The sequence below is a fragment of the Chiloscyllium plagiosum genome, chromosome 26 (genome assembly GCF_004010195.1).
Source record: "Chiloscyllium plagiosum isolate BGI_BamShark_2017 chromosome 26, ASM401019v2, whole genome shotgun sequence".
In the NCBI taxonomy this organism is placed as follows: domain Eukaryota; kingdom Metazoa; phylum Chordata; class Chondrichthyes; order Orectolobiformes; family Hemiscylliidae; genus Chiloscyllium; species Chiloscyllium plagiosum.
Genome location: NC_057735.1, coordinates 16,416,401 through 16,443,910, shown reverse-complemented (window position 1 = coordinate 16,443,910; position 27,510 = coordinate 16,416,401). Strand labels below are relative to the sequence as shown.

Here is a 27,510-nt window from a genome sequence, read left to right as displayed (position 1 = left end):
TTCCTTCTGCTTGCTTTTGTTCCTAATCACATTTCCCTCTGTGGGCATTCGCTACCAAATAATGCACACAACCTGTGTTGGCTTTAAGCTCAAAAGGCATTAATTATATATACCACTTGCACACTGCTGCAGTAGTGGAAGCAGTCACCACAATGTGCTACCTTTCCCATTACGGGACCCACCAACTACATAGAATTATGGATGTCTGTAGGATGGAAAGGGGATACAAAAAAGAAAAAAACAAAACTGGAAAACAAAGACAGTTCTGAGAACTTAGTATAAGCAGACCTGTGGAAGTTCTGGTCGATATAATTGTGTTAAAAAAAAAACTAAAAAAAAATGTCCAGTTTGCAGTGAGAGACTTTATTTGATTTTGGTAGATAGTCAAGATTTAACAGATGGTAATAGGACTTCTCCAGTGTGAATAATCCTAATTCTTTAGGCTGTCCAAAGGTGAACATTGGAAAATTCAAAAAACTTGGCTTGTAACTCAAAGAAGTAACAGAGCTCCTAGCAATTGTTTACTAAAATCAGGATATAATAGAATGAGAATTCAAATGCTAAATCATTATAATTGAAAATATTATGCTGGCTTCTTGGAGGGAAGTGAGGAGAACACCTTTTGAGATTGATGCCGTGGCTATGACTAATGGATACATTTTATGCCTTGATTCTTCTTTCTCATAATGACTAATAACTTCAAAGTATCAAGAGGTAGAAGAAATAAAATCTGAAAATGTATTGGAAATGCACAATGTTCGAAGTATATTTAGAAAGACTTTAGTCAGGCATCCAACACCAAGATAGTTCAAGAAAGAAAAATCTGTATATTTAGAATTGTACTTGCATTCTGATTTCAGCATGAGCTGCAATGGTTTCATGCATCCAAAAATACCAGACCTTCGGTATTTTTCTGGAAGGTCTGACGATGGGCAGGAATACAAATCTGGGGTGTTTGCTTGGTTATTGGTTGACCCAAGGATAGCCATGCAGTAGACTGGGAGGAAAAAAACTTGGTAACAATTCCATGCCGGGAACTACATTCTGTCTACCTGATGTATCATCTTGCCAATGATGAACAAGTCATTATAAAAAATCTCCTTTTATAATCATTGGAGAAGGGAAGGAGCCATTAATGTTCAGTGTAGGCCCCAGAAGAAAGATAATTCCCTACACAATGGGTTTTGTTTTGAATTTGTGTCTCATGTCATGAATGAGGGGCATGTCGGTACATATTCTCTACCTGAACTTTCAGAAAGACTTTAGTAAGGCATCCAACACCAAGATATAACAAGATTTTTTTCTTGAACTAAGAGCAAATGTTACAAGCATTGAACTAGGAATTAGCGCCAAACTTGCAGCCAAAATAATATGGTTCAGCTAGGGATCCCATGATGAATGGTATCTTACTGTTGCTAACTGTATTAAGGGTTAATGTGGCACATAATATCTTTGGGGGAGGGTGATATGCATTACTTATTTGTTGTGACAGTCTTGTGGAAAGCTGCTGAATTTTTAGGCCAATTGCAGCATAAGCAGTTTTTATCAAAAACTAATCCATCAGCACAGCGCTCATGGGTGGTTAGTTGATCACAGCGGTAGAATCTGGTAGAATCATTTGGGTCAACGTAGACTCCAGCTGTTTTATTGAGGCACCATGGCCCATTAATACGTATCTCTGTGTTGTCATTGTTCTTGTTAATTTTACTGCTGGAAGATGAATGTTGTATTTTACAGCCTGGAAGAAAGATACAATATTTCTATTTACTAAGATTCAATAAAATAATTATTTTCTATGACATGCAATCATGTGACCAAGCACTGGGTAAAAAATGGTACAGTAATGATAGTGAATCCCCAGTTGACCAGAGTAGTGTCTCACTTTTCTTAAATGTTACCAGTAAATGTTTCTTTTGTGTTTTGCTTTACAATACTGCACTGAGTCTACAACTGATTGGAAGTCTTCCTTGAATACAAAGGCTGTATTAGGATTTCTGAAATTCAGCCCAATTTTTACTGCTTTAAGTGCCATTGTAATAATTTTCTGTTACAGTGAGGAGTTTCTGGCAAATTAGAGGTAGAAATTTATACTTCGTGTTGTTTTGAAGTGTGGAATTGAAATAAAGGACAGAAATATAGTAAAATGTTCTATATGAGGTGCATGTTTTCCTTTGTGGACATCTTGAATGAAGCCCAGAGCTCTCTGGTATGTAAAGATGATAGATACTTTTTACGTTGTTAACCATTTAAATCATTTTATGTTAACCAAACCATCATGATGGCTTTAACCATTTCGTTAGCAACTTAGTCATTTAGTTAGCAATATCTTGAATCAGTAGAATTGAATTTTGCAATATCAATAGGATGACTGCATGCAATAACATATTTGTGAAATGCTATTATTTATCAATTATATTATTAAGTACTTTACCTGAATTTATTTTAAGTAATTTGTTCAATTTGGTTGTTAGAGGAAGTACTCCCTGTTGGCAATGATCATGGAAATCGTCGAGATCTATTGTCCACACAAAGGCACCTCCATATTTATTCTTCTTCAGCCACTGAGCCTATAATAATGAAGTAGCAATAAAAAATATAGCTATTTCACTTCTTCCTGTTTGTGTAGGAATTGTATATTCTCCTGCATTCACAAACTTTACTTTTTTTTGAGGCAAAATGGATAAATATTGACCCAACCAATTTGCATTACCCTTAATCAGGGTGTAGGTCCTGAGGACGAGAAGCCATGATGGTGATGTTCCATGATGTTGAAGTTTCAAGTTCTGGCACATTAATTATCGTATTGATTTATTACTGTTCCAGCCAGATTTCAGCATTCATAATTTCTGCATATAGGTGATTTAAGTTCAGTTTAGAGGTTAAGTATAATGAGCCCGTTGTGAACCTCTTGCCTTGTACAGCATCTCTAAACATCCTGACTGACATAGGTGTTTTCTATAGATAATTATCAACTTTGGAACAATGCTGCTGTGTTTTCATTGCAAAGTAATTAAACACATTTTGTGAGGATGTTTATTATTCATGAGCTGTTGGCTTAAAGCAATCTTGCTGTTGTATCTCATTAATTTCCTTTAACTACCTGTCTAACCTATTCCTAAATGTTAGTTATATGATCTCTGTTTTAGTGGATGTGAAATTCTTTGAAATGACCTGTCGTTCAGAAGAATGCAAGTTGTTATTTCAAAACTGCAGCTTATGGGCTATATGTCACTTGCAGCCTTTGGTTTGAAATGAATGGTTTTTGGCTTAATAATAGATACATCAATGATCATAAGTTTGTTAGCAATTTGATATGTAATATTTGGCTTCTAAGACTCCCTGGTGTCCCATGTAAGCAAGAAATGTGGATATCCTTGACCTTAGATAAGATTAGTGCAGCAGTGTACACAAATACAGTGTATAGGAGAATATTTCCTTAAATTCAGTTAGAACAATATAGTTGATAATACACAAGTCATACTTTAGTCTGAAAGCTGTCCAGATTATCGTATCCAAGCCATACGTCTTTCTTAACTGCGTATGAAACCATCTGGTCCTTAATAAATTTGGGTGTGGCAGTTTTCAAAAAGTCACAAATCTGTCAATGAGAACAATTGGATATTTTAATATAATGTCTATTAGAAGAAAAATACCCTTTTCTCTGTCTACAAATAAATATCCACAGCTATATCTCTAGACAATGTTTCCATATGTCACATAGGCTGCCACCTCTGCGCTATGGAGCGGTAGTATTGCATTGTCATATTTCATTGCATTCAATCATGTTTACACTTTGTTTTTAAATGGGCATTAAACTAATGATTCTTTACCTTCTCAGGCATCTGTGGTCCTCAAATAAAACACGTTTAGGAAGCTGGGTGGCGCAGTGTCTCAGTGGTTTGCACTGCTGCCTTAGCACCAGGGACCTGGGTTCGAGTCCAGCCTCGGGCGACTGCCTGTGTGGAATTTGCACATTCTCCCCATGTCAGCGTGGGTGTCCTCCAGATATTCCAGTTTCCTCCCAGATTCCAAAGATGTGCAGGTTACGTGAGTTGGACATGCTAAATTGCCCATAATGTTCAGTGATGTGTAAGTTATGAGCATTAGATAGGGGTAAACGTAGAGTAATAGGTTCGGGGAATAGTCTGGGTGGGTTACTCTTCGGAGGGTCACTGTGGACTTGTTGGGCCAAGGGCCTGTTTCCACACTGTAGGGATTCTAGAGAATTTTTGTCAGGAATAATTAAATAAAGAAAACTAATTATTTGAGGCTGTGGTATGTATAGATTAGCTGGATGATTTGATTTTGATTTGATTTATTATAGTCACATGTACCCAAATACAGCACAAAGCTTTGTTTTGTGAGCAGTACAGGCAGATTGTAGCAAACATGGACATACAGATCATAGGTGCTTAGAGCGAGGCATACAAGGTTACGGCGGCAGAGGTGGTGGAAGACTGCATTTTGAAAATTTCATTGATTTTTGTGCAACATCCTGAAAGTATGATGGATGCTATATAAGTGAAAATTAATTGAAATTTTGAACACAATTGACAACAATATTACATAATGTTAATTATAGTGGGGTGGAATTTGTTTGCAAAATAATGTCTAATTTTGGTGCAAAACATTATGAAATGACAATTACAGCAAATTGAGGAAGAGTGAGACTGTTTTAAATTTCCATTATATGCTGGTTTTGTTTTTGTCAATTCACCATTGTTTTGCAGAAAGACTTCCCTCTCAAAATCACCATGATTTTCAAAAAACTTACATTACTTGCACTGTAAATATTTATTAAACTCATCACAGGAAATTAGGGTTGGTATTTCACAACATAAGGACCCTATTAATGAGATTTGTGCTTTTGCTACTTGGAAAGGATGTAATTGAAACTGCAGCCTCGCACCTTCATAAAGTCTTTGAAATTTAAAATTTATTTTCCTTTCTCTCAATCCATTCATTCTCTTTTCTTCTTTTGTTTCTAATTTATATCCACTTCAACTGTGTGATTGACTCTGACTCTGTTTCTTGAGCCTTAAGTTTCATTGGCTGATGTAATCATCTGCATAGAACTGTCATTCACCCAGGAATCATTTGATACCTCTGCACCTTTAGCACTAACGTCCAGCAGTTTTGCCACAGTGGTTAATTGCAGCTGAAAGTTCACATCAGATGTCCTCCTCCAGCAGAGTCTGATCATATGACTGGGGGCAGACTCATACCGGGAAATATCATGTTTGCATTTATACCGAAAAAGATCATATGGACATTTGTGCAAATTATTAGTGGGTTAGAAATAGATATATTTTATCACCTCATAATAAGCGAGGAAACCAGCCTCTTTCGTGTAGTTGCCAGGGGGTCCTGGACCAATTGCTGCAGAGCCAACACTTGCATTTGAAGACTTGAGTGTGAACGTACGCCCGAAGGTTGGAAATCCAATTATCATTTTGTTTGCTGGTAAACCATTCTGAATCCAATATTTGGCAGCGTAATTCTGCAGCAGAAATAAAGAGATGATTGTATTTTGGAATATCAAGTTTTGTGTACACTCCAGTTCAATGCAGATCATTCCCATAAGGTGACTTTATATTCCTTTGCAAGCCAGAGTGTTTCTAATTACCAAATAGCTGTGTAAATATGGTCAGACCACCAATAATATTATCTACTTCATCAAAATGTTGCAATGTAGATGGGTCAACATCTGTTTAGACTAAAACCACAAACTACCAGACAAATTCTGATGAATGGTCCTTGACCTGTTCATGTTAAGTCAGCTTCTCTCCAATGTTGGCTGATTTTTTTTGTTTGTTTTTATTTTAGATTTACAGCAGCTACAGTATTTTGCTCTTTGATTAAAGCCAATAGAATGTTGAATTAAATAGGCATGAAATTAATTTAAGTGGGGATCAAACTGTACAGTAACCTGGACAAGCCACACCTTGAATTCTACATACAGTTCTGAAGTATTGAGGAAGACATTAAAAGCTAAAGTTGCACAGAAGAGCTACAAGTCTAATCAGCAATGTTAGGAGTTTTGGACAGAAGCAAAGTAGAAAATGGTAGTAGCAAGTTTAATCTGGAATACTGTTTGAACACTTAAGTAGACCAAGAATATGTGCAATAAATCTAGAAAATGGTGTTGTGGAACTGGGAACTGAAACATTTCTAAGAAAATCCATGTTCCTCCTGCAGAATGTGGCAGGTGAGAGATACTTCACATGTTTCTGCTGACTACATCTGCAGGAAGTGCACCCAACTCCAGCTCCTCGAAAACCGAGTTAGGAAACTGGAACTGGAGCTGGATGAACTACGGATCATTCGGGAGGCTGAGGGGGAAATTGAGAGAATGTACAGTGAAGTGGTCACTCCCCAGACACAGGATAAGGACAGCTGGGTTACAATCAGGGGGAGGAAAGGGAACCGACGGTCAGGGCAGGGATCCCCTGAGGCCGTTCCCCTCAGCAATAAGTATACCGTTTTGGATACTGCTGGTGGGGACAGCCTACCAGGGGAAAGTCATAGTTGCCAGGTCTCTTTCACTGTGCCTGGCATTGTGGCTCAGAAGGGAAGACGGGGGGTGGGGGGGGGCAAATAGAAAAGCGCGAGTTGTAGGGGGCTTAATAGTTAGACGGATTGACAGAAGGTTTTGTGGTCAGGAACGAACTCCTGGAAGGTATGTTGCCTCCCAGGTGCCAGGCTCCAGGATGTCGCCGATCGGGTTTACAGGATTCTGAAGGGGGAGGGCGAGCAGTCAGAAATCATGGTACATATTGGCACCAATGATATAGCCAGGAAAGGGATTGAGGATCTCAAAAGTGACTACAGAGAGTTAGGTTGGAAGCTGAAGAGCAGGACGACTAGAGTAGTGAACTCAGGTTTGCTACCGGTGCCACAAAATAGTGAAATGAGGAACAGTCAGCGAATGCAGCTTAATATATAGCTGCGAGGCTGGTGCAGGAGGGAGGGCTTCAGATACCCAGACCACTGGGATACTTTCTGGGGAAGGTGGGACCTGTACATGAAGGACTGGTTGCACCTGAACTGGAGGGGTACAAATGTCCTGGGTGGGAGATTTGCTCTTGCGATTCGGGAGGGTTTAAACTAGTTTGGTAGGGGGATGGGAATCAGAGCCACATGTTTGAGAGGGGGTCAGTTGCAGACAAGATAGATTCAGTATATCCTGTCACTATCAGGAATGTTTCTCACGTGATGAAACATAGGATCGGTTAAAGTGTGTCTGCTTTAATGCAAGGTGTGTCCGGAATAAGAGTGACGAACATAGAGCATGGATCAATACTTGGGGCTATGATGTTGTGACCATAACGGATATGTAGGTTTCATAGGGACAGAAATGGTTGCTTGATATTCCAGGGTTTAGAACATATAAAAAGAGCAGGGAGGGTGGAAAAAGAGGAGGGGGTGTAGCGTTGCTAATCAGAGAGTGCATCACAGCTACAGAAACTAAGGTTGTTGAGGAAGGTTTGTCTACTGAGTCAGTATGGGTGGAAGTTAGGAACAGCAAGGGAACAGCCACTGCATTGGGGGTTTTCTACAGACCTAATAGCAGTAGAGAGATTGAAAATCGCAGAGGCAGGCAGATTCTGGAAAAATGCAAAAGTAGCAGGGTTGTTGTTATGGGTGATTTCAACTTTCCCAATATCGACTGGAACCTCCAAAGTGCAGATGGTTCAGATGGAGCAGTTTTTGTCAGGTGTGTTCAGGAGGGTTTCCTTACTCAGTATGTAGACAGACCTATGAGGAGAGAGGCAATTTTGGATTTGATGCTCGGCAACGAGCCAGGACAGGTGTCAGATCGCGCGGTGGGAGAGCACAACTGCCTCACGTTTAGCATAGCCTTGGAGAGTGAAAGGAGCAGTTACCGAGAGAAGATATTTAATTAGGGAAAAGGAAATTATGAAGCTATCAGACAGGAGTTGGGAAGTACAGACTGGGAGCAATTGATCTACAAAAAGGGACTACAGACATGTTAAGACTATTTAAGGAGCAGTTGTTGCGAGTGATGCACAAATTTGTTCCTCGGAGACAGGTAAGAAGGGGTAAGATTAAGGAACCTTGGATGACGAGAACAGAGGAACTTCTCATCAAAAGGAAGAAGGCAGCTAATGTAAGGTGGAGGAAGCAAGGATCTAGCACAGTTTTAGATTACAGGCTTGCTAGAAAGGAGCTCAGAAATGGACTGAGGAGAGCCAGGAGGGGGCACAAAAAAGGCTTGGCATGATTGATTAGGGAGAACCCAAAGGCATTTTACTGATATGTGAGGAATAAGAGAATGCTCAGGGAGAAGGTAGGGATAGCGGAGGAGTCTGAGCAGATAGGGGAAGCCCTAAATGAGTTTTTTGCTTTGGTTTTCACCAAGGGAACTTGTTGTAAATGAAAACTTAGAGGAGCTGGGATACCGTCTTGACCAGTTCAAGATTGATGAAGTTGATGTGCTAGAAATTTTGGAAAACATTAGGATTGATAAGTCCCCAGGGCCAGACCAGATTTATCCTAGACTGCTCCAGGAAGTGATAAAGGAGGTTGCTAAGCCAAATGTTGTTCCATTTTTCAAGAAGGGTAATAGGGAAATCTCTGGCAATTACGGACCAGTCAGTCTTATGTCTGTGGTCAGCAAAGTTGTGGAAAGAATTCTGAGGGATACGATATATGACTATTTGGCAAAGCATAGTGTGATTAACGGCAATCAGCATGGCTTTGTGAGGGGCAGGTCATGCCTCACAAATCTTATTGAGTTCTTTGAGGAGGTGTCAAGACAGGTTGACAAAGGTCGAGCACTGGATGTGGTGTATATGGATTTCAGCAAGGCATTTGATAAGGTTCCCCATGGTAGGCTCATTCATAAAGTCAGAAGTATGGGATACAGGGAGATTTGGCTATCTGGATTCAGAATTGGCTGGCGGACAGAAAGCAGAGAGTGGTTGTAGATGGAAAATATTCTGCCTGGAGGACAGTGTTGAGTGGGGTCCCGCAGGGCTCTGTTCTTGGGCCTCTGCTCTTTGTAGATTTTATAAATGACTTGGATGAGGAGGTTGAAGGGTGGGTTAGTAAATTTGCAGATGACACAAGGGTTGGAGGTGTCGTCGATAGTATAGAGGGCTGCTGCAGCGCGACATAGACAGGATGCAGAGCTGGGCTGAGAAATGGCAGATGGATGTGGAGTGATGCATTTTGGAAGGTCGAACTCGAATGCTTAATATAGGATTAAAGACAGGATTCTTGGCAGTGTGGAGGAACAGAGGGATCTGGGTGTGCAAGTGTATAGATCCCTAAAACTTGCCACCCAAATGGATAGGGTTGTTAAGAAAGCATATGGTGTTTTGGCTTTCATTAACAGGGCGATTGAGTTTAAGAGCTGCGAGGTTTTGCTGCAGCTCTACAAGTCCCTGGTGAGACCAGACTTGGAATATTGTGTCCAGTTCTGGTTGCCCTACTATAGGAAAGATACAGAGGCTTTGGAGAGGGTGCAAAGAAGGTTTACCAGGATGCTGTCTGGACTGGAGGGCTTGCCTTATGAAGAAAGATTGAATAGGCTCGGACTTTTCTCTCTGGAGAGAAGGAGGAAGAAAGGAGACCTGATCGAGGTGTACAAAATAATGAGAGGAATAGATTGTGTCAATAGCCAGAGACTTTTCCCCAGGGCAGGATTGACTGGTATGAGAAATCATAGTTTGAAGATATTAGGAGGAAGGTATAAAGGAGACATCAGAGGTAAGTTCTTTACGCAGAGAGTTGTGAATGCATCGCCAGCTGTGGTGGTGGAAGCAGAGTCATTGGAGACATTTAAGTGACTGCTGGACATGCACATGGATAGCAGTGAGTTGAGGGGTGCGTAGGTTAAGTTACTATATTTTACATTAGAATTAAACCTCGGCACAATATAGTGGGCCTAAGAGCCTGTTCTGTGCTGTACTTTTCTATGTTCTATTCCATACTGCAGTGTGGGGTTGGACAGTACATAGGGCTGTTATGAATATATATTCAAATGAGTGAAATGGCCTAGTCATCCATAAATAATTGGTGAATATTTGGTATTTGTATACATACCACATTAGAATTTGCATAAGCACCTTTATCAGCACTGCCACGATATAAAGGACTGATGTGTCCTGTGAACCGGTCCCAAGCTCCATGGAAACCATATGAAACCAAATTGATAAAGTCAACATTTCTGTAGAAGTAAAATTACTTAGTTGTAACTTCAAGAATAAGTAGAATATTAATACATCCACGACTAAACTCTCATCATGATTTACCCTTTGCTGAAACCTCCCCATCTGGTTATACTTTTCAACACCTGTGTTCTTGTTACACTCTAGTGCCAATAAATCGATATTTTTCTGAATTCTGTAAATCCTGTCCCAAAGAAGCTTCTCCACCCTTCAGGCACTCTGCTTGTATTCCTAATGAAGGGCTTTTGCCCGAAACATCGATTTTCCTGCTCATGGATGCTGCCTGAACTGCTGTGCTTTTCCAGCACCACTCTAATCCAGAATCTGGTTTCCAGCATCTGCAATCATTGTTTTTACCTTCTCCAATAATTCCCATACGAATGTAAGGCTCACTAGCCTGTAATTTTGAGATTATCCTTGTTGCCCTTCTTACACAAAGGAAAAACATTGGCTATTCTCCAGTCCTCTGGGACCTCTCCTGTATTCAAAAGTAAATTAAGAGCTTTGTTTAAGCTGGATTCGTAGAAAGTATTCCGGAGGCTAATTATATTTGTACCTGTTGCATTGTATTTGATCAAAATATTACAATTCAGCAGTGATTATGCAAATTGCAGAAGAAATAACTATGCTGTTGAAGGAATGTTTTACTTACCGAGCAACTTTTGAAATCTCAAAACCAGCATCAATTTTATCTTTACTGGCTGCTACAGCTGCTGAAATGAGTAGCTTGACACTCTTAGTTCTTTTTGCTTCTTGCTGAAAAGCCTTTTTTATTTCCTGGGTTAGAGAGGGGGCGTGGGAATGGATAGAATATGGATTTTGAACATCAGCATGTTTCTTTTTCATAGAGGCTACAGACTGAATTGAAATAAAGGAACTTACAAGGAGTTTTGTTTTTTTAATTTTGTTTATCACCGAACATAGAAATGCATATGACAGGTATAATTGCCATCTACAGTTGCAGTTTATTGTCAAATACTCCACTTAATTTCCAAGATGGTGTGAAAATTATAATACTTTATTTGACTTTATTAAATAGTCAGTTTTAAATTCAGTAGCATTACCCAACAGGGATACATTTCAACACCAACACTAGGGGATATTTTCCTTTCTATTATTCCTTTCCTCAGGCCTACAATTCCATTGCTCTGAACAAGATCAAATGGAAATTGTTTTTCCCCACCACATGTCTAACAGCAAAGTGGGAAGTCAAACATCTGGTCAGAAACAAATTGAGTTTTGCTGTTCAAGTACTCAGCTTATGCACGGACATGGGTCTTTAACAACACAGTCAGTAAAACATTATTGCAATCAATTTGGACTATTGTCCAAAAACTATTGTCATTGTCATACAAGGTGTTATGTCTGTACCATAGGTTTCAGTAGTGGATTTAAAACCCTGCACTTGCAGCTGATGGACTGCAGAAGGACAAGTTTGTTTAAATTTGCCTTCTCCAAGGGATCTGAGGAAAAGTGACGAATAGTCAACTAACTTTGCCAATAAATTTGAAATTCCATGAAATAATAAAAATAACATCTTATGAGGAATAGATGTTGGAGAAGTTTTAGGGGTTGTACTCTTAAAAAGATGAAATCTAAGTGCTCAAGAAGATAATTTGGAAAAGAATCAAGGCTGGTTTACTCACCATAAGCAAAGAAGTGTACCTTTTTTTGTCATCCGCTGGACTTCCTCTTGCTGCTGGATACTTCCAGTCTAAATTCAAACCATCAAAGTTGTGTTTCCTAAGAAAGTCAATTGTTGAGTTTATGAATATTGTACGATTCTTCCTGGCGTTAACCATACTGGTGAATCTGAAATGATAGGATGAGTTAGTGAAAAGTTTGCAGTTTTTTTTAATAAGTTGAAAACATTTTCAAAACTTAAATTTAATCATCAATTTCTGAAATGAAAGTTGTGTATCAATATGTGACCTTCTGCACCTTTTAAATTTACCTGGACTTTGGATTTCATATACTTTGGAATTTTAAAAATTCTCTGAATGAAAATGTGTTGTAAAATACTAAGGTTTTTATGTACTTAGTGCACATTTACTGGCATTGCGCTTAGAAAGAAGTAGGTTCTAACTATTCAGACAATTCTACATTGATATATTAATTTGGAGGGAATTCCTTGAATGTGATGATTCCGATATGTCATAGAGTCAGGGCGGCACGGTGGCTCAGTGGTTAGCACTGCTGCCTCACAGCACCAGGGTCACAGATTCGATTCCAGCCTCTGGTGACTGTGTGGAGTTTGCACGTTTTCCCTGGATTTCCTCCGGTTTCCTCCCACAGTCCACACATGTGCAGGTCAGGTGAATTAGCCATGCTAAATTGCCCATTGTGTTAGGTGCATTAGTCAGAGGGAAATTGATCTGGGTGGTTACTCTTCGGAGGGTCGGTGTGGACTTGTTGGGCTGAAGGGCCTGTTTCCACACTGTTGGGAATCTAATCTAATCTCAGATATACAGCATGGACACAGACCCTTCGGTCCAACCCGTCCATGCCGACCAGATATCCCAACCCAATCTAGTCCCACCTGTCAGCACCCGGCCCATATCCCTCCAAACCCTTCCTATTCATATACCCATCCAAATGCCTCTTAAATGTTGCAATTGTACCAGCCTCCACCACATTCTCTGGCAGCTCATTCCATACTCTTAACGCTCTGTGTGAAAAAGTTGCCCCATAGGTTTCTTTTATATCTTTCCCCTCTCACCCTAAACCTATGCCCTCCAGTTCTGGACTCCCTGATCCAAGGTAAAAGACTTTGTTTATTTACTCTATCCATGCCCTCATGATTTTATAAACCTCTATAAGGTCACCTCTCAACCTCCGACAGTCCAGGGAAAACAGGCCCAGCCTGTTCAGCCTCTCCCTGTAGCTCAAATCCTCCAACCCTGGCAACATCCTTGTAAATCCTTTCTAAACCCTTTCAAGTTTCACAACATGTTTCCGAAATGAAGGAGACCAGAATTGCACACAATATTCCAACAGTGGCCTAACCAATGTTCTGTACAGCCTCAACATGACCTCCCAACTCCTGTACTCAATACTCAGACCAATAAAAGAAAGCATACCAAATGCCGCCTTCACTATCCTATCTACCTGCGACTCCACTTTCAAGCCCAGTCATTAAGATTTCAAACTCTGGTGTCCGCTCCTTTTAAGTTTCCAACACAGGATACATAAAAGGAGTTACCAAATCAGTCTTGGCTGAAAACAAAACCACAAACTGTCCCATAAGGTCAGGTCATTGCTGATCTTCCTTGTCATCGTGTAATGCGCTGGTTAACCTTTGATCAGAAGAGAATGCTTGCCTGCACCAGTGCTAATGATTACCTTTGTGTACCAAAGTTCCAACCTCCAACACCCAGGAGTGTCTTCAGTTGTGGTCTCCTGTTAGGAAGAATAAATGATTATTTTCATGACTTTCCATTAACAAATAATTTTAATACAACGTAGAAAATAACATTTGGTAAGCAAGCAAGGAAGTGGAACCTGGGGAAAATCACCCTCACGGAGGGAAGCATTTGGATTTTGTCTTGGATAAATGTTTTATTTATCCTGAAGAAGGGCTTATGCCCGAAACGTCGATTCTCCTATTCCTTGGATGCTGCCTGACCTGCTGCGCTTTTCCAGCAACACATTTTCAGCTCTGATCTCCAGCTTCTGCAGCTCTCACTTTCTCCTCCTAAATGTTTTATTACCTTTGTTGTGTGAGGGAGATGTTGTTATTCTGAGACTGTTCTTCCTGGTAAGTTACTATGTCTGGATTTGACATTGAGAGTAAACCATAGTGACATAGGGCTGCTCTCTTATTAGAGAGTGGCAACTTTATGGTGAGCATAACTTGAGGATCGTTGCAACTTCAGTGAGGGGAGAGTTTGAGAAGGAGTGTCCAATGTGGGAATTGAATGCTTTTGGTATTGACCTGCATCACAGCCCAACTGTCCAACCAATTGAGCTAACCAACCCCCTATAATGATCAGACTAATGGCATATACAATTATTATAGAGTAAATCAGGCAGCCATTTCCAGAGACTGCACATGCTCAGTTAAAAATGGAGATCAGAGGTTGAGTCATCATGTTTCTCCACAAGCTGCACAAATTTGGTTTGTTGCTAATCAACTTGGCAGTAAAATCCAGGGAAAGGCATGGATTTGCTGTGCTGGTCCATTACTTTCTCACAAAATATGGCATGTGACAGCAAATGATTAGTGTATTCAGGTCTAAGTGAATATCTGTGTGTTTTGTCAAATCATAGTCATTGAGTTATATAGCACGGAAACAGACCCTTTGATCCAACTCATCTGCACTGACCAGACATCCCAAATTAATCTAGTCCTATTTGCCAACATTTGGCCCATGTCCTTGTAAACCTCTCCTATTCATGTACCCATCCAGAAGCTTTTTAAATGTTGTAATTGTACCAGCCTCCTCCACTTCCTCTGGCAGTTCGCTCCATACATGCACTATCCTCTGGGTGGAAAAAGATCCCCCCTCAGGTCCCTTTTAAACTTTCCATTTTCACCTTAAACGTGCCCTTTAGTTTTGGACTCCCTACTTTAGAAGGACAAAAAGCATTAGCTAATAACCCTATCCATGTCCCTCATGATTTTATAAAGCTGGATGAGGTTATTATCCCCTTAGCCTCTGCTCCAGGGAAAATAGCCTAGCTTATTTAGCCTCTCCCTGTAGCTCAAATCCTCAAATCCCTGTAAATCTTTTCTGTAAACACTTTCAAATTTAACAGTATCCTTCCTATAACAGGGAGACCAGAACTGAACACAGTATTCTTAAAGTGATCTCACCAATATCCTGTGTAGCCGCAACATGATGTCCCAACTCCGATACTCAGTGCACTGAGTAGTAAAGGCAAGCATACCAAACTTTTTCTTGACCAATCTGTCTACCTATGACTCCACTTTCAAGGATCTATGAACCTGCAACTCAAGATCTTTTTGTTCAGTAACGTTCCCCAGGGTCGTACCACTGAGTGTATATAAGTCCTGCCCTGATTTGCCTTATCAAAATGCAATACCTCACATTTGTCTAAATTAAACTCCATCTGCCACTCCTCAGCCCATTGACCCGTCTGATCAAGCTCATGTTGTAATCAGAGGTAATCTTCCTATGGTCCACTTCACCAATTTTGGTGTCATCTGCAAGCTTACTAACATATCTCCTGTGTTCACATCCAAATCATTTGTATAAATGATGAAAAGCAGTAAAGCCAGCACCAATCCTTGTGGCACAATACTGGTTGCAGGCCTCCAGTCTTAAAAGCAACCCTCCACCACCACTCTCGGTCTGCTACCTTCAAGTCAATTTTGAATCCAATTGACTAGCTTCCCCTGGATTCCATGTGATCTAACCTTGCTAACTAGTCTACCACGTGGAACCTTGTTGGATGCTTTACTGAAGTTCACATAAACAACATCAACTGCTCTGCCTTCAATCTTTTTTGTCACCTTTGCAAAAAACTCAATCAAGTTAGTGAAACAATTTCCCACACACAAAGCCATGTTGACTATCCCTAATCAGTCCTTGCCTTTCCAAATACGTGTAAACCTTGTCCCTCAGAAACCCCTCCAACAACTTACCACTAATGTCTGGCTCATTTGGTCTATAATTCCATGGTTTTCCCTCACCACCTTTCTTAAGTTATGGCACCATTTTAGCCATCCTGCATCTCACCCATGGCTATCAATATAATCTCCGAATTTTCATAGGGTTGGAGTTTCATTCCTTTAGAATTTAACGTATATTTGAGTTTCAAAAATACCTTTTTCTTCCTGTATCCCAAAATGAAATGTACTATGAACCACCATAGACAAATGATAGACAACAGATGAAAACATTTAGGAAAACATGTCAAGTTTCCCCAAGTGGGGAAAAAAAAAGGAACCCACACAATCTTTCACTTGTGTCATGCTTCTAAACAAAGAAAACATCTTAAGACTTTTCACTGAGGAATGTTAGATTTCTAGAACTTGTGAACAAGTTAGGACAGATAGCCCAAAGCGGATTAAATTTGATTTATATGAATGCTTAGAAAAATTGAAAGGTTTAGGCTATGTGTACAGGTAAAGGAACTGCCATCAACATTTAAGGCAACATCAGTGAGGAATGCACAGGAAGGAAGAATCAAAGGACTATATGGACATCAGATTACAAATAGTTGGTGATTTTTCTTTTCTAGTCCAGTTGAATAAGCTAGATTTTATTTATTAAATGTATTTTAAAATTTTAGGTTTGCATAGCAACATTCAAAATCGAGATATTACCAAGGTGCTTTCCAGCCAATGTTGTAATGAACGGAAGTATAGGAGTCAATTGATGCACAATAAATTGCCACAAATGACCAGATAATTTATTTGGTTAGCTGAGAGATGACTGTGAGTGCATATAGCAGAACTTTTGAAAAATGTCATGAGACTTTAAGAGCACCTCAGGAATTTGTATGCACAAGTTATATTAAAAGCCATAGGGATATACAGCATAGCAAGAGACCCTTCAGTCCAATAATTCCAGGCCAATCATGTACCCAAACCAAAGTGGTCCCACTTGCCTCCATTTGGCCCAGATTCCTCCAAACTTTTCCTACTCATACTTAACCAAATGTCTTTTAAATGTTGTAACTGTACCTACATCCATCACCTCCTCTGACCGTTCTTCCACAGACAAACCACTCTGTGTGAACAAAAACAAAAATTGCCCCATTGTAGGGAAAAGACTCTTGCTACTTACCTTCTCTATCCCCCTCATGATTTTATAAACCGCTATAAGATTACCCCTTAACCTTCTGTGCTCCAGTCTAGTCTATCCAGCCTGTATTTATAACTCAAACTCTCTATTCTAGGAAACATCCTCGTAAATCCTTTCTGAACTCTCTCCTATTTAGTAATATCCTTTTTATAGCAGGGTGACCGGAACTGTTCACAGTTTGCAGGCCTCACTAATGTCTTGTTTCACCTCAACATGCCCTCCCCAAGTTTTATATTCAAAAGTCTGAGAAATGAAGGCAAGCATGCTAAATGCCTCTTGACCACCCTGTCTACCTGTATTGCAAGTTTCAAAGAATTATGTACCTGAACCCTTAGGTCTCTCTGTTCTACAGCACCACCCAGGACCCTACCATTAATTGTATATGTCCTGCCCTAGTTTGTTTTAAGAAGATGCAATACCTTGCATTTCTCCACATTAAACTCCATCTGCCAGTCCTCAGCCCATTGAACCAGTTGATCAAGATCTCTTTGTAATCTGAGATGACCTTCTTCACTATCCACTATAGCACCAACTTTGGTGTCTTGTGCAAACCTATTAAGCATGCCTCCTATATTTCATCCAAATCATTTATACAAACGGCAAACAAAAGTAAACAGGTATTGATCCCCACAGAACACCACTGATCACAAACCTCCAGTCCAAAAAACAACCCATCACCGTCTGTCTCCTACCGTCAAGCCAATTTTGTATCCAATTGGCAAGGTCATCCCTGAATCCCATGTGATCTAACTTTACGAATTAGTTTACCACGTGGAACCTTGTCAAAGGCTTTATGGAAGTCCATGTAAACAACATCTATCATTCTGCCCTCGTCAATCTTTTCAGTTACTACTTCAAAAAGCTCATTTAGTGCAACATCTATAAGTAGGGGCGGCACGGTGGCTCAGTGTTTAGTGCTGTTGCCACACAGCGCCAGGGACCCGGGTTCGATTCCTGCCTTGGGCAACTGTTTGTGCAAAATTTGCACATTCTCTCAGTGTCTGCATGGGTTTCCTCCGGGTGCTCCGGTTTCCTACCACAATCCATTGATGTGCAGGTCAGGTGAATTGGCCTTGCTAAATTGCCTATAGTGTTAGGTGCATTAGTCAGAGGTAATGCACATAGGGTAGGGGATTGGATCTGGTCAGGTTACTCTTCGGAGGGTTGGTGTGGACTTGTTGGGCTGAAGGACCTGTTTCCATACTGTAGGGAATCTAATCCAAGTAATGAAGTGGGCCCAGTATTGAGGATCTTATGGCACAATGGTCATGCCCCCACTTCTCAACCAGGAGACCCGAGTTCAATTCCACCTGCTGCAATGGTGTGTAACTGCGTCTTTGTACAGGTTGATTAGAAAATATCCAGAACATTTTGCATGGGCACTCTATCACCTTCAGTGTAAATGTTAATATTACAATTCATTCCTATGGAGCCATTTAGGTCCTGCATTGGGTTTTTGCAAATGGATACTTTTTTTTTTGCAGTATAATTGACCAAATGAATATGCAATCCTACTTTGTTAGAATTCTTATTGTCCTGGCATCAGACAAATCACACAATGTTTCTTCCCTTTTTAATGTCAATGTATTCTGTTTCATTTAGTACCTTATGTCATCTAGCAAGATCCTGGTCCTTGATGAATGTTTAAACACTTTTTTTTAATGATTTACAGGACATGGCTGTGATCCTGTTCTATGTGCCACCAGTATGAGTTTGAAAAATTGATGCGACAGCCTTAGTTATTTTTTCAAAGGATGTTCAGATCCATTACATCAAAAGAAGGGTCATAGGGCTGAGGTCAGAGCCACATATTTCTGAGGAAAAACTGAATGTGCTCAGACTCTTGAGAAACAATTGAGGTGGTCTAATACAAAACTTTAAAATTCTGAAAGTATTCGTTAGGGTAAATAATGATGAGACAATTCTGCTTGCGTGAGGGATATAATGTAAGGGCCAAACATAAGATAATGATCAATAAATTTGATAGAGAATTCAGAAGAAATTTCTTTATCCAGGGAATGACTAGAATTTGGAGTGAGCTTCTATAAAGAGAAGCTGAGACAAATAGCATTGTCTTTAAACAGAAGCTTGATATGTTAATGAAGGAGAAGAGCTGACAACACTTTTTAGCTGTTAAGAGGCTCATTGGGAGCATTGAAGTCAACATGGATCAGTTATGTGGAATGGTCTGTTTGTGCTGCAGACAGTGGGTGGAATCTTGTTGGGGCCTGAGTGACATGGGCTATGGCGAGATTTGCAGCTGAATCTGGGTTGGGAAGTCTATTATTCTGAACTTTTTAATTTCTTAATTTTTCTAATTTATTCCTACGATTTATAATGCTGGACATTTTATTTCTTTACATTTCTAATTTTTTCCCCTTAGAATTTGTTCTTAAGAATGTGTACCTTGGCACCTTTATAACTAAGATGGGTGCCGTAATGTGGCGACTTGTAAATTTTTAGGTGTACTCATGTGAATACATATGACAATAAAGCTAATTCAGAATCGCCCAGGACATCCAAGAAGGCTCATCTGGACGTTAGGAGCATTTCACTCCTCCTTTTATCTCTTTAAGTTTCTTGCTGGACTATGGCAAGTTGCTAATTAAAGGGAGTATTGCTTGTTAAGTACCTTACTAATGACCCATTCACCACCATAATATTTAGCTTTGTCTTTTACTAAACATGCTAAACATTGAGAAACGTGAGTCAGAGTAGGTATCTGGTGAGTTTAATTTGCCCCTTGCTCTGAAGGAGCTCCATTATACACACAGGACACCAACATCTCCAGGCACAGTCCTCACATTCACAGACATTGACATCTGACCCTTATGGCACATCTCTGATTCATTTACAAATTCATTTCTGTACTTCAATGCTATGCTCAGGCTCCATTAGCCACCATCAGTGTAATGTGAGGAGAGTGCAGGCTAAGGGAAACAGACACAGTTCATGGACTAGACCAGGTTGCAAAACCAGGCTTTTCATTCAATGCTGTGGTGACCACGTACCTGAACCTATTCGGGTGCTCATAACTTCCCTGCTTTGCCTTGCCGTTTTGTGTTTTGCCCCCTCCACTAGAGATACATGGCTTGTGTCACTTCTGCCTTGCCTTGCTGTTTAGTGCAGGGACAAAGGCATGAAATTTATCATGGTTGTCAGCAGAGCACAGTCAAGTCAGGGAGGATAGGCATTGGTCAGCATCTCCTGACATGAGAAGTCCAGGTAGCCTCCGAAACTAGTTCATGAGCTTGGGCACACAGTCAGCCACTTGGGGGCAATGAGGTCTGGATGGTCTTTGCATAAGGAATGAGGAGCCAAATGTCAGGAACTCACCATCCACCTTAACTGTTTCTGCCCCACTGGGGGCTGTTTTCATCCTGGAATGCGACAGAGGTAAGTATTAAGGGAGTGGAAAGTTGATGGCATAGCTGCTATATTTAGACCAGTTGGGGAGGTGTGCTGAACAAGTGAGTAGGGAGCACAGTGGGCATGCAAGGATAGTGGTGTCGAGGATTGGAGTTGGAATCCGAGAGTGGGAGAATAATGAGAGTGGTAGAAAACCGGCCTTCATCACGTGTACAGCAGCAGAGATCGTGTGAGTGTGAGAGATTAGAGAGAGGATGGGGGATCTTATACCAGTGGACTGGAGAAGGACATTGATCTTTTCTTAATGCTGTGCTTTCCTCCAGGGAGCTGAGACTACTCTAACCAGAGAGCTAACCTCAGACTAGGTTGGCGAGGTTTGGTGTCATGACCTTCACTACCTGCCCTGAGGACGATCAAGTCCCTCCTCTGTACCATCTCATCCAGGAGAATCCCAAAGTCCCTACCGACAAAACAGGGCTCTGATCTCCCCTTGTCTGCCATCTCCTGGGCAACTATTAAGAACTGCACAGAGCAGCTCCAGACTGACCATGCTTGTCTGTGTGCATAATGGGCTTTTAAAGATGATGTGGGTGCAGAGGATGCCAGTTAGTTCTTTTTAGTAGTGTGTTGTTTCTGAATGGTGTGTACTAAGATGGGGCTGAAGTGGGATGCAATAATGCCATCGAGATGGAGTCGGTAGCAAATGAGGTAAGTTTGGTAAGATAGTCATAGAGTCCTACAATACGGAGACAGGCCCTTTAGCACAAACTGGTCCAAGCTGACCAAAATGTCCATCAACAGTAACTCCATTTCCCTGCACTTGACCCATATCCTTCTAAACCTTTCTGATGCATCTATTTGTCTAAATGCCTTTTAAATGTTGTTAATGTTCCCGCCTCAACCACTACCGCTGGTATCTTATTGCATATGTGCACTGCCCTCTGTGTAAAATATGTTGCCCCTCAGGTTCCCTTTTGTTCTTTCCCCTCCAACTTTAAACTGCTGCCCTCTAGTCCTTGATTCCCCAACCCTAGGAAAAGGACTGAGTACATTCAGCCTATCGTTGCCTCTCATGATCTTATCCACTTCTATAAGATCCCCCCTTCAGTCTCCTACACTCTAAAGAAAAAAGTCCTAACTTGCCCAACCTCTCCCTATAATGCAGACTGTTGAGTGCTGGCAACATCCTTGTACATTTTTTCTGTGTTCTTTCCAGTTTAATAACATCATTCCTATAGCAAGGTGACCAAAACTGAACACTATAAATAAGATCTAGTGAGAACACTTGCTAAGCTCTTCAAGAACTTGATGTAACTTGCATTTAGCCAAAAATAGGCAAGATTAGCCCTATATATACTATACTGTCTACTCTTAATTATCTAGTACTTTTGATCTAGTGACATATTAAGAGGCACTTCACAAAAGTAAAAACAAATAATTGAGCAATGCTTGCAGTATTATGGAGAATGATCGAAAACATAAAAGAGGGAGGTTTGCAGGTGGCCTAGAAGGTAAAAGAAAAATTGAAAGGGAGACAAATTTAGAAAGGAAATTCCAGAGAATGGATGGATGGCTGAAGAGTCCTGTTCCTCAGTGTCAAGATGCTTCATAGGAATACAACCAAACATAGTACAACAAAAAATAGATATCAAATCAATTGACCAAAAGTTTGCTCAAAGAGGTAGGTTTGAAAGGAATAAAGTAAGTACAGAGCCAAAGTGAGAGAATTCCAAAATTGGCCTTGAGACAACTGAAGGTAGAGCAATTAAAGTTAAGGATGTACAAGAAGCGAGAACGAGAGCAGTATAAGTAGCTCTGAGGATTTGGGGCTATATGAGACGAGAGAAATTTGGAAGAATGAGGTCAGAGTGATTTGAAAGACGAATAAAAATTTTTAAATCAAGACACTGCTCGACTGCAAACCCGTGTAGGTCATGACCGGGAAGGGGACTTGGCTGCAAATTATGACAAGGTGAAAAGAGCTCTGGATGGCCTCCTGTTTACAGGAGTAGTATACTCCTATAAGGACCAGCCAGGACCAGCTATACCTGGAAATACAAAGGCATGGACGGAGGTTCCAGCACCTGAGGCAGTAGTGACATTTGGTGATGTTACGGAGATGGTACTGGAGTGTGATAATGATGGTAGGAATATGAGGTTGGAAGCTCATCTTGGGATCAGGTATGAAACTAAGTTTGCAAACGGTCTGGTTTAATCTGCCGTTCCCAAGGAACAACCTGGAGTGGGGCAATGCATTGCGGTGGGCAGTCGTCGGTGAAATGATATTTGAAAAGCAGGATTTTCTGATTGGGAAGGGTGTAGGGAGGGAGGGAATAGGAGCAGGGTGGAGAAGGGAGTGGTGACATATGAGGCCTGAAGATTGGTGGGTAAGTTAGATATCAAGGAAGGGATGGAGACAGGAATGGGGCAAATCAGGAAGAAAATGAAATCTGGGGTTGAGCCAACAGGGGAATTGAATGGCTGTGAGGAACCAGAATTTCTGTTAAGGACCAGGAATGGCACAAACAGTGTGGTGAGTGGGCCACTATCAGCAGATGGACAGCCAGTAAGTGAGTGTCTGAAAGTCATGCAACTTCTCTGGGCAAACATAAAAAAAATTATTTCATTGAATGGAACTGAAGGGACAGAGACTGAGACTTAAACTGGAAGATCCAAGGTAAATAAAGAGAATGTTAATTGATGGCTATTAGAAGCTTCACCAGAAATGACTATTATGGTAGAGTCCACAAAATTATTTAAAAGAATGTGATAAGTAATTGCAAAGGAATAATGTGGATGGATCTATGGGAGTGGCAGTACAGGATAGAGCACAGTGCTAGCACAGACAGTGGGGTCTAAATGGTATGATGTCTATCCGTCCCAGAAAACTCTCCTTCATTGAGTCTGAGGCCAGGAACTACCTTATAGATGTTGGAGCTGAGCTGAGGTCAGGATGGTGTACCCTGTGGGAAGATCCCATACTGTGATCCACCGCCAATGGTAAGAACTGTAAGAGTGTGATACTGCAGCACCATCCCCCCTTTGGGTCTGAGTTAGAAAATTTAAAATTTTCAAAAATGGTGATCTAAAATCTAAAATCCCGGGTTACGATCCCATCATCCACCAACACTTCGGTAATCAACATAAAATAACTCAGACACTATCCGAAAAAGAGCAAGCGGTTCTGTTGATCGATCCCTGGACCCAAACATTGATTCTTGTTTCTCCCTCCACAGACACACCAGATTTCAGATTTCCAGCATCTGCAGTTCTGGGTTTTACATCATGGGAGGAGCTCCTACTGCTTTGGCTAACACTGTTCTTAGAATCACCACCTGACTAAACAGAATATCTAGTTATCTATTTTTCACAGTCAGTGGAGCTTAGCTCAGTTGGCTGGGCAGCTGGTTTGTGATACAGTGTAATACCACATGCACGAGTTTAAATCCTGCACTGACTGGGGTTACCATGAAGAACTCTCCTATTCAACCTCTCCGCTTCCCTGAGGTGCAGTGACCCTCAGGTTAAATGACCACCAGTTGTCTCCCTCTCTAATAAGAGAGCACCCCTATGGTCTTGTAGGACTATGGTAACCTTACTCTTTAGTGGTACTTGCTGTGTGTATTTTGACTGTTGCATTTGCTTTGTTTAAGAAGTGATTCCAAATCTGCAAAGCCATTTGGGATATTCAGTGCACATGACAGGTTCTATAGAAATGCATGTCTTTCCAACAGTATCAAAGGAACTTAATGGCAGTGCAAGGAATGTCAGCACTCACATGTTTTGCCATGACTTGAAGGAACATTGACAAAAATTAATCTAAAGCTAAAAGTGGGTTTTAATGAGGAACATTTAACTTGTTTGAGTAAAGCTACACTCTAAGAAGATGTTTACTGTTCTGTTCTCTGTTACCTGATCTTGGGTGGGATGGCAATTTGAACAATCTCATTGACTTCTTCATCTTCTGGCATGGTTTAAAAAAAATTGTATTTGTTGAGATTTCGATTACCATTCAATATCTCCAAGCTTTTCATAGCCCATGAAATACTATTTGAATGTCATCACTGTCGTAATATAGAACAAAATTCACAGAGGAAATTCTCAGATAGCAATAGAATCAACGTTTAAAAATGTTGCTTGAGGGGCAAATATTGCATTTGAGATATTAATCAGCAGCTCAACTGACAATACAGCAGCACTATTTCAGCAATACTGTTACTGTTGGCTTTGATTACATTTATGTTCCAAGCCTTGAAGTGAGATTGAATCTGGAAGTTTATGCCTCTGATTCAAGATTGATACCTTCAGAGAAACACAGAAAGCAGGAGTAAGAGCAGCTCATTCTGTTCATTGTTCTGCTGTTCAATGTGATAATGACTGATCATGTATCTCAATGTCTAATTTCTGCTTTGTCTCTAAACTCTTTGACATTTTTAGTATCTTGAAATCTACCTATATTCAGTACCTCCAAAGCCTTATGTACTGGAGAATTCCAAAGGCTCATCAGCATGAGTGAAGGAAGTCCTTAATTGGCTGATCCCATATCCCCTGTTGTAGACATTTTTCTATCTCCCTCCCCTGTCCCCCACCTTACAGGGGAGACAGCATTCCTATATCCAGTCTGTTCAGCCCTGCCAGAATTTCATATGTTTCGACAAGATGCTCTCTACGTTTTCTAAATTCATGTGAATACAAGCCTAGGAGAAAGTGAGGACTGCAGATGCTGAAGATCAGGGAGTCCTGATGAAGAGCTTATGCTCGAAGTGTCAACTCTCCTGCTCCTCGGATGCTGCCTGACTGGCTGTGCTTTTCCAGCAACACACATTTTTGACTCTGAATACAAGCCTAATTGACCCAATGTCTCATCATGGCAATCCAGCCATCTCAGACATGAGTCTGCACATTCTATGTGATAAATATATCCTTTATTAGGTCAAGAGATCAAAATGCACGTGATCCTCTAGTTTGGTCTGACCAAGGCCATGTATAGCTACAGGAAGACATCTTTGCAAAAGATTTGAGAACAGGAGCAATGAAAATATTGGTTATAAATTTGTTGGAAAATTTATGTGTAGCCATTATAGGTAGGAATAGTTTGAGGTTTCACTCTGATTTCACTCAACAATGGGGTGGCAAAACACTGCATAGAATCATGTTCAGCTGGCAGCATGTAGGACTTTGGGTTATACCAACATCATGTCTTTAGGTGGCGTAAGATGTTGAGAGGGCATGTTGTGGAGGCAGGACAGATGTTTCTGGAACCATAAGTGGCGAAGACCTTAATCTGACAAATGAACTGTTATGAAATACATGTGTACTCACTGTTGTTTGAGGTTGTTGAATGATGTGTAAAGTTCTGCATCATTCTCTTCCTTTGTAGTAATCTTGTGATTACTATTGATGGTAGCAAATGCATAGATTAGATGAGTGCACAGGCAAGGGGGGATGTTTTCCGGCAGAAACTTGCCAATTCCTGGTCTGTGCTGGGCCCAGTTAGCAAAGTAGCAAATCAGTTTGAAAGCAATGCCTAAAAGCAGAAAGTGAAATAATTAAACTACCGACTTTATTGGCTTTTTCAGAAAAGAATAGGTGTAAATATGAAGTTTGTTTCCAGATTTACCTTAAACTGATTTATTCATGGATTTCAAATTTAAATTAAATCTTTGGAAAAATAGACCGCAATCAAACGGCAATGGGCAGATGTACCTTTATCTGACAGTAATAATGTGACTTACCCACTTGCAGCTGGGATGACAGGACGAGTCCCACTAAAAAAAAGAAAAGAAGCATGAAGTTTATTTTTAAAAATCCCTAGATTGAAGTTATACTTATCATGACTACCACATGTTTCAAAATGCTCAATTATCGATGAAAAGGCTAAATATTCTGTGGTGGACAATACATTAATGTGGACAGGGGAAGTGTCCCTGAATATACAACACCGCCCTCTCTTCATGAAATATTTTTTTCTTATCTTGTGCCCCTTCTTCTTTCAAAAAAATGTGTCTGAGATTGGGCATTCTTTTATTTATGTCCCGCAGGAGTACTTTGAACAACACTCTCATCAGTATTACCAAAGACTTCTCAGTCTGAGGAGTGATTGCTGTGTCCATGAACTCAGCATTTTTGTAATACAACTAATGTGAACTTGTTTTTGTGAGTGAGCACCTGGTCATTACAGTGAATAATAGTGATATTATAGACGGATTAGTGGTGCATAACATGTCTTTCTGCTTTTTGCTGCAGGAATTAGTGTTTATTTTCGAACCTAATTGTAAGATTCTGATTTGAAATACAGCTCCTTGGTTCATTCTTGGGATATGCCTTTTGCTGGCAAAACCAACATGTCTTTCCCAGCCTTGGTGACCCTGAAAGGTTGGTGGTGACTCTACAATGACTGTGTGGTATACTGATTTGAAACGTCTGACTGACCTGCTAGGCCACTTCAAAAGGTGATTAAGGGTTAACTCTGCTGGTTGTTAGTCAAAGAGTAAATGGGGGAAGGAAAGCAAGTTTTCTCTCCATTTGGATATCCATGAATCAGTTGGGTTTTAATCATATGGTAGCTTCACAGTTTGAAAAAAACTCGTACTGACATTAATTTTCACTGTTCTTTTGGTTTAACTCAAATTCATAAACTTCAAATTGCACACACGCTGTGGATTACTAGTAAAGATATCTAGCTCAGTAACATGACTACTACACTACTAGATTTAGAAATAGTTTTTTTTGATCCATCAAGATTACATGAACTATTCCTATTTCCCCAAAATAAAACTCCTGCCAGTAGCACTGGTAAACTGACTTTGGAATCATAAAAGGTTTGTTCAAAGTTGTAACACTTCACAATAGGATTGACTAGAAACAAGCCAATGAATGAACTATAATATATCTATGCAACGAACTGCTATGTATTTGATAAAGAATGTAGTCATCCCTCTCTGAATGAAACCCAGCTGTTTCCTTCCTGTTCAATCTTGTACTATGTTTTGTGAACACCAGCCAAAAAGAAGCTTGTACTGGATGCCTATACCAAGACAACCAGGGTTGGTGTCATTTAGTCAGTCACTAAGCCATCCATTCAACTGTTCCTGTTTGTTTGCCTGACTTTTTCTCTGCTCCTCCTAATAGAGCAGCTCAAGACAGGAACTGAATGGGGCATTGAAGCATCC

General features: G+C 40.4%; 1 protein-coding gene across 1 annotated transcript; it reads right to left on the bottom strand.

Annotated features, from left to right (window-relative positions):
• Positions 1-935: 935 nt before the first annotated feature.
• LOC122563136 (acidic mammalian chitinase-like) lies at positions 936-25,869 on the bottom strand (the record flags this gene model as incomplete). The annotated part of the gene is made up of 9 exons (XM_043716593.1): positions 936-1,738; positions 2,432-2,567; positions 3,482-3,598; positions 5,318-5,500; positions 10,072-10,195; positions 10,849-10,973; positions 11,843-12,008; positions 13,539-13,595; positions 25,661-25,869. Coding segments are annotated over 9 exons (1,383 nt in total), but the record flags the coding sequence as incomplete, so codon positions are not given.
• Positions 25,870-27,510: the final 1,641 nt, after the last annotated feature.